This window comes from Nannospalax galili, unplaced genomic scaffold, assembly GCF_000622305.1.
Source record: "Nannospalax galili isolate Female #2095 unplaced genomic scaffold, S.galili_v1.0 scaffold1654, whole genome shotgun sequence".
Taxonomy (NCBI): Eukaryota; Metazoa; Chordata; class Mammalia; order Rodentia; family Spalacidae; genus Nannospalax; species Nannospalax galili.
In genome coordinates, this window is record NW_008334135.1 from 65540 (window position 1) to 73569 (window position 8030).

Below are 8030 nucleotides of genomic sequence, written 5' to 3' on the forward strand. Positions count from 1 at the left end.
CAGGGCTAAGGAGGCAAGGGTTTTCTCCTGTCCCTGCTGTACTTGTTGGTTCACTGAGTCAGGCAAACCCTGGGTCTGCCTCCTTATGGTAGCCATATCTATCATTTTTCCATTGACCACACCTGGCTACTGGGGGAGAACTTGGTGGGAAAAACTGCTTCCAGCTCTAATACAGCCTTTATGAGATTAGAAATGCAACTTACTTAATCTTTGGGGATTCTTAATCATCCCTGGGAGAGTTTTTATTCTTTTAATGCCTTTTAAAAACTGTTGTTCTGGTTTTAAGGCCTTCAAGACACTCCTTACTACCATATTTGGTTTTCTATCAATCTTTTCTTTGGGAATTTGGGCTTGACATAAGTCTTGCCAAATTTTTCTTTGAGTAACCCAAATGGGCCATTTCTTTTGTCTGGTCTTTTGTATTTCTCTTATAGAGTGTTCCATTACTCTACAGACATGTTTTATGTCCTGGTCAGAATCATTTAGATTTGCTAAAGCCTCTCTCACTTTACAAAAATCTTGTCCCATTAAAGGGCTTAGCAAAACCATTAAAGCTCCACACCATTCTTGAGGTCCCAGTTGAATTAGGCTTTCCTTCATATCTCTGGTGAACACAGTCTTATCTGGCCCAGTGAACTGGACATCGTATATTGCTTTTCTCATACCTAGTTCTCTCACTAATGCTTGCCCCTCCTTTATAGTCCTCCAGCCCCTGTTAATCATGTTAATCTCCCTTGGTGATGATCATGTATCTTTAATGCCTTCAACCAGCTACCCCATTAAGGACCTATCCCCATTGCATTGGCCTAGGTTGAACAGACTATATTGCAAGAATGGATGGGTGGTTACATAACTCAGCTGTGAAGCTTCTGAAGGACTTGGACTGATGTCATTTGCTCCCATGTCCTACACTCTCACAAGCTATGTGACTAGGGGCTCTTTGATTGTGTGCTTGTAAGTTTTCCTAGTTTTAGCAGTTCCAGTATGGAGTATTTCCTAGCTACAGCACTGTTAGCTTCTTTTTCCTTTTGTATCAATGGTTGAATCTGAGGGGCAGCTTTAGCTACTTTTATTTTTAGGTCATCTTTTTTGCTATTATCTGTCTTTTCCTCTGAGTTCTTGTACCTTATACAAGTTAAAGTGTCCCTTTTTTTTCCTCTCTCAAGCTCTGGGACTGGATCTGCCTGGACCTCCCTAACCTTTTCAGCTTCCCCTGCCTGGGGCACCTCTTTTATTATGCAAAGTGGCCACGCTCCCTCTTTGGGCTCTCAGTGGTTTGTGTCCAAAGCCAGTAAAAGCTTTTCTAGCCTCTGGATAATCTTTAACAATTCTTCACATACCCACAACATACCCCCACATTTACAATTCAGCTGTGGCCCACACTTCTGCATGGCTGGCCTCTTTTTAGTTACAGATTTTATTATCCATTATATAACCCATGTGACTAAATTAACCCCATTAAGCATATGGGGTTTGATTGACTTCTCCCTTGGGTTCATGGCAGCTCTTCCTGGACTTTGGAATCAGAGCTCATCTGGCCTGCCACAGAGGCAGAGGAAACAGCACTGTTTCCCCTAACCCACATCCCCAAGGCTGGTTTGTTTATCCAGGCTGGAGTACGCTAGTTTTGTTGCCCGAGTTCTCTCAGGGTCTCTTACACTATCAGACAAACCATGTAACATATCTTTATGTGAATTTTTCATTTTATATCTTGGGTAGGGAGAGGGTAAATGGAAGAACTTACAAAGAAACAAACACTTAGCACCCAGCCCTGCATGGCTCGGCCTACCATTCCAGATCACTTCTTTGCCTCCCCACAGTCTCTGTTAACTTTCCTCCATGCATTTTGGGCCCACAGTCTTGCCCCAGGTCGGTAAATACCTCCTCTCACATACATGCGGGTGAGGTGCTGGGGCTGTCTTTCTCTCCACTCCCTGCTGCACGTTCATGATGGCTCATGGCTTCCATCCCAAGATGGTGCCCAGAAGCCCCTACCTCCGTGGCTAACTGTCCACAGTCAGTTCTCTGCAGCAGGCCCTGCCCCTTGGAGGAACAAGGCACCTGGGACACAACACCTTAATTTATATGACAGAATACATGAAATCCACTAGGGGGGTGTGCAGGTGTGGATAGGGGAAGGGATCTTAATATCATTAAGAGTTATTGTATGAGATGCACAAAAACTCAGTGAAATGCACTAAAATGTGTCAATTCTATATTTACAAATTCTAGAGTCATTTTAATATTCTTTAGTAAAATGGACAAAAATTCAAAGTGATAATTTCACTTGTTGCTATTGTAGCCTTCAGTTTCAAGTCTTTAAACTTGATTCAATTGTCATTTCAGTGGGAGAGTTCTCATATCACAGCAACCACAATTAACCATTAAGTTATCTACTCTGAGTGTCATATATTCTTCTAGGAAACCAGAAAATGTCTTCTTCATTTTCAATAAACAAGTGAAGAATTCCACTGGACATCATGGCATGTGCATATCACCTAGGGAGGGCAAGACATCCCTTAATGAGTCACCTGGTTCTATAAGTAATTTCTGCACAGCAAGCCCATGGACATTTCTCTCAGGAGGAAAGCATTAACAGCCCCTGAGAGTTTTCCTTGTTTGATTACAGCCTTTTTTCTCTCTTAACATACACAAAAAGACACACAACTGTTTCTTCTCTGCATTGGTGCAGCTATACTTCTTGACCAGTGAGAACCTTAATGTTTCATGGTATAGAGTAGCCAGCTCCCATTATTCTCTATATGTAAATAGGATACATGTACTTCAAAAAGTCCTCTTTAGAATTCAGTGTCAAGATTAACTACAATTGGTAAGTGCAAGATTCTTGGATTTTTATTAAGAAGGATTTTAAAAATTAATTTAAGAATAAAATAGAAAAGTATATCCACCAGTTTTATCTTTTGACCACTGTGGAACCTATGCCCTCAGCAAAAGGCAGTGTGCAATGGCTGTCTTGGCACACCTCCAGTCATCTTCTTAAGGGAAATATGGAAGGTCTGTGGTAGCTTATATAGCTGCTAGACTTCAAGAGCCAAGATAAAGAAAGGAATCCAGGGGTGGGGAGATGTCTCAGTGGTTAAGAGCACTGACTGCTCTTGCAGAGGATTTGGGTTCCATTCCCAGTACCCACATGGTGGCTAGCAAATGGCCATAACTCCAGGTCCAGGGAATGCAACACCCTCTTCTGACCTCTGAGGGGGTTGCGTGACACAGGTGCACTTATACACTTGCAGGCAATGTGCTCATACACATAATAAAAAAACACTAAAAAATGAAAATCAGAAGAAACAGCCTGATTTGAGCTACATCTGGTTGAGTCCAGTCTCTATTTCTTACCACCTGTGATAGACACATTGAGGGAAATGATAGTTGAGTGATCAGCACTTCCTGACCCAGGCTGATAATCATGAAAGCAAGCGGAGGGCTCTAGATACTGAGTGTCCAATGGAGAGGAAAAGAAGGCAAAAGTTTTCCTATATATTATACATTTGTGCAGCGTTCAGAACTGAGGGAGCATAAATACCACACCACTTCTCTTACTTTGGATTTAAGGTAAACCCCCTGACATGTCAAAGGTAAAACTACACACATCCAAACATTGAATAATTGTAAAGGTACCCATTTATTTAATTTTTTAAATAGTTATTTAATCCTGATGTGTGATCAAAAGACCTCTGGCATTTTAAATGAATATCGTTTCCTTTAATCTCCCAGCACAGGTAGATTATGGGGTCATTTATCTCATTGTGCAACTAAAAAAATAAAATGAAAGCCAAAGTGATTGTCTTGTGCAATTTAAACTAGCTGGCCTAGAATCTGCCTTCTCTGATTCATGACCCTTTAGCCAGCACAGACCACCTACTATAGTATCAAAAGCAGGGCAGGGTTGCCACTCAGAACTCTGCTGGAGTCACTAGGCAAAGAACAGAAAGACTGCTTGGTGCCTGCCTTCATTCTCCAATCTGAGTCTGTTCAGACCCCCTCCCTGATCCATGCCTATCCCATCTCCTTACTGGATCTCATATATTCTGCCATACACAGTAAGTCCCATCCAGTCAAACATTTGTACCCAGATGTCTTTCACTGTAATTTTTTCCACTGGAGTCTAGTCAGGGGACATTCTTGAAGGGCTGCAGGTGCTCAGCTATTCAGCTATTGTACTTCACAATTCACTTAGTCAAGAGATTAGTTCCATCAACAGGTGTTTATTTACTTTGAAGGAGGAAATTTGAAAATTTAAAAGGAATAAATACATTTGGAAGACATCTAATACTGGTATTACTGTAATTGGTTTGTAATTGGATATATATATATATGAGCATTATAACAGGCTCATAGACATGAGAAATACTAACATCTTCAGTCAAAACATAGTCAAGAATATAACCAATCAATGAGTACCAGGCAACAATTTGGTTTACTGTTTTCATTATTATAAATGTTAATGATGAACTTACTATGAAGCACAGTACATACTTCTTTTTAATTATTGCTTTTAGAAAAATAACTAAGTATGGAATTGCTATTTAAATCCATTGCATGTTCTTATCTTAATTCCATGGTGCTTGATCCAATTTCTAGGATTCTTAGTTCTGATAGTTAAGAGTTGAGAAAGGTTAATGTTCAAAAGAAGAAGTAATTGATTAAATTAAGGTTTATACACTCAATACATTATCACTTGTATCATAAAAATGATGTATGTGAGGATATACAATGTAATCCAATTATGTTGGGTTAAGCTATTCATATCAGTATCAAACATATCTCTAAACTAGGCATGCTGGTACTTTTCTGTAATATCAGCACTTGGGAGGTTGAAGTAGGATGACCACAAGTTTGAGACTAGCTTAGGCCAAACCCTGCTACAAAACAGTCCCTCCACTCTATGTATCTCTTAAAGGTCTATTAAAATGTAAAGGGAAAATTACAGAAAGGAATATAGAGAATTGTCATGTGTGATTTACATTCCAAAGGAATTTTGGATGTTCAAGTGTTTTTCTATCATTATTATATAATTTTTATTTATTTTTTAATTTTTTATGTGTGTGGGTATATTGCTTGCATGTATGTAAGTGCACCTGTGTTGTGCAGTGCCTGAAGTGGTCAGAAGATGGTGTCAAATCCCCTGGAACTGGAGTTAAGGACCTTTGTTAGCTGCTATGTGGATGCTGGGACTCGAATCTCAGTCCTCTGGAAAAGCAACCAGTGCTCTTAACTGCTGAGTCATCTCTCCAGTCCTCTTCTATTTTATAATTGTTATTTAAAAGCAAAATAAGCCATAACTTACATTACTGCTGCAACAAATCCCATGAAGTGTTTTATTACCTTTCTTCTCTCTGGATCTTTGTTTTCTGGTGAGGGAACACAAACCCCGATGACCTTTGGTTTGCCAGAAGTTGTTTACTGCATTAATCGTGCATAACTCAGCAAAAGGTTTTGAGCACGTTTTATGCCCAAGTGTTGGGTATTTGTGAAATAAGGATGAAACAGTTATTTATGAGAGTATGTGATAACTAAGAAGAATGAAATGCAAGCAAGCCATCAACCAGAAAGTAGTGTCCACAAAGGCGTCTGAGGCCAAAGAAGGGCTATCAGAATCACTGTTAGGGATCAGAGAAGGTTTTTTAGAAAAAGTACTATTGGAGAGTGTGAGTAGGTGGACCAGGATTACAACGGACACTTGGTGAGTGTGAGTGGTGGACAGAAACATCCTGAGAGATGTATTCAAATGCAGGGATATGTAGAAAGCATACTGAATGCAGTAGTCATGAGTTGAAATTTCATCATGAAGACCTGAAAAATTATTGAAAAAATTAAATGTTCACATCCTCTGCTTTTTATTAGAAAGATGTCACTATACCATATTATTATAAACTATAAGATGAAAAATGTGAAAGATACAAGGTAAAGTAAACAGAATACAGGAAAAAAGTGACCAGGACCTTGAACCAAATGGGAACACTGAGAATGGAAAAAGGAGACGAAGAAATAAAAATTGGAAATAAATTGTAGAAAAAAATCAATGGGATTTTATTAGATGGAATTTTGAGATCTGACATAAAGAGAAGATAAAGATCAAAAAGGCACAAGACTCCTGCAGACATGAGATTCTGAATGAATGAGCAGATATTCCTCAAATACAAAATAAGTAGAGTGGTGAAAAAAAATGAGCTTGGAATGGGAAGGCACAGTTTAAGTGGTTATGGATTTCCAGAAGCTCTGAACATTGTGAGAATCGCAATAGACCATTGAAATTATGGACCTAGACCTTGAAGTCAAGGTTTGAGAGCTCCTTTTGTGTATATTACATGAAGAAAAGAATACCACCGAAATGGCAGAGTGGTACTTAATTATTCTCATTTTATGCAGAGTTAGGAACAAAAACCCCAATCCTGCAAAGTACTGATATTTACATTTTGGACAGAGGAAAGAAATGACTATGAATTAGTCTGAGGAATAATCAAATGAAAATAGAAAGTGTTAAAAAATTTTAAACAAATGGATTTCTCATCTTCCTGCACAGGAACAATTCACACAGAGATGGAGGCTGGAAACCATACCACTGTAACAGAGCTCATCCTTCTGGGGTTAACAGAGGATCCTGTACTTCGAGTCATCTGCTTCGTGATATTTCTTGGAATATATGCTATCACTTTAGTGGGCAATATCAGCATAATCTCTCTAATAAGAAGCTGCCCTCAGCTCCACACCCCCATGTACCTGTTCCTTAGCCATCTGGCTTTTGTGGACATTGGATTTTCCACATCCATCACACCTATAATGCTTACAGGATTCCTCAGACATGGAGTGGCCCTCTCTGTGGCTGCCTGTGAAGCCCAATTCTGTATTGCAGTGACATTTGGGACAGTTGAGTGCTTCTTGCTGGCTGCTATGGCCTATGACCGCTATGTGGCCATCTGTTCACCCCTGCTCTACTCCGCACATATGTCCCCGAGAATCTGCTTCCTCTTAGTTGGAGCTGCCTACGTGGGTGGCTGTGTGAATTCTTGCACATTTACTAGCTGTTTATTGAGTTTGTCCTTCTGTGGACCAAATAAAATAGACCACTTTTTCTGTGACTTCCCTGCTGTTTTGAAACTTTCCTGCTCAGATGTCTCCATTATTGGAATCATCCCTTCCATCTCAGCAGGCTCCATCATTGTGGCAACAATGTTTGTCATAACCATCTCCTACAACTACATTCTCATCACCATCCTGAAGATGCGCTCTACAGAGGGCCGCCACAAGGCCTTCTCCACTTGCACTTCCCACCTCACTGCAGTCACTCTCTACTATGGAACTATCACTTTCATTTATGTGATGCCCAAATCTAACTACTCTACCGAACAGAACAAGATAGTGTCTGTGTTCTACACAGTGATGATCCCCATGCTAAACCCTCTAATCTACAGTCTGAGGAATAGAGATGTAAAGGAGGCCCTGAGGAAGACAACTGTCAGAATATATTCATAGAATCTGTTCTTTGAATTGAAGAATCCTGTAAGGATTTTATTTACCCACATCATACTTAATATTGCCCACATGCTACTTCACTTGTTGCTTGTTTTAAAATCCTACTCCTTTGTATTAACTTTCACCTTCATACACTTATTTATAATAAGAGAACCCTGAAATCTGCCAAAAGATAACAATAATTATTAATATTATTGAGCTTCTGTAAAAGTTAAGATCTTTTAATTTTTGTAGTTTATATAGTAAGCAATAATGTATGCTTACCATTTGTAAGCCCCTTTTATAAACCCATCACATATATGATCCATTTATTCTGACAACAACCTAGTAAAGTGACACAAATATTTTAAATTTGTAATAAATTGTTTGGAGAGAGACAGCATGTTGATCATTTGTATATTTATGAAGAAAAGTATTTTTGAGATTAGCAGTTGAATTCAGAGAATCAATAACCAAATCCCTTGGTGTCTACATTTAGTTTTTTACATTAGGTCATTATAATTTTTTTTTACATTAGGCTACTATAAATTGCCCTC

At 39.2% G+C, this 8030-nt stretch overlaps 1 protein-coding gene across 1 annotated transcript; it reads left to right on the forward strand.

Annotated features, from left to right (window-relative positions):
* Positions 1–6561: 6561 nt before the first annotated feature.
* Positions 6562–7494, forward strand: LOC103730962 (olfactory receptor 477). Its single transcript, XM_008829273.1, has one exon. The coding sequence runs from the start codon at positions 6562–6564 to the stop codon at positions 7492–7494; it is 933 nt and encodes a 310-aa protein (XP_008827495.1).
* The last annotated feature ends 536 nt before the right edge of the window (positions 7495–8030 follow it).

Excerpts from the sequence above, each read along its gene's own strand:
- LOC103730962 (XM_008829273.1), top strand. The coding sequence starts at position 6,562 with ATGGAGGCTGGAAACCATACCACTGTAACAGAGCTCATCCTTCTGGGG.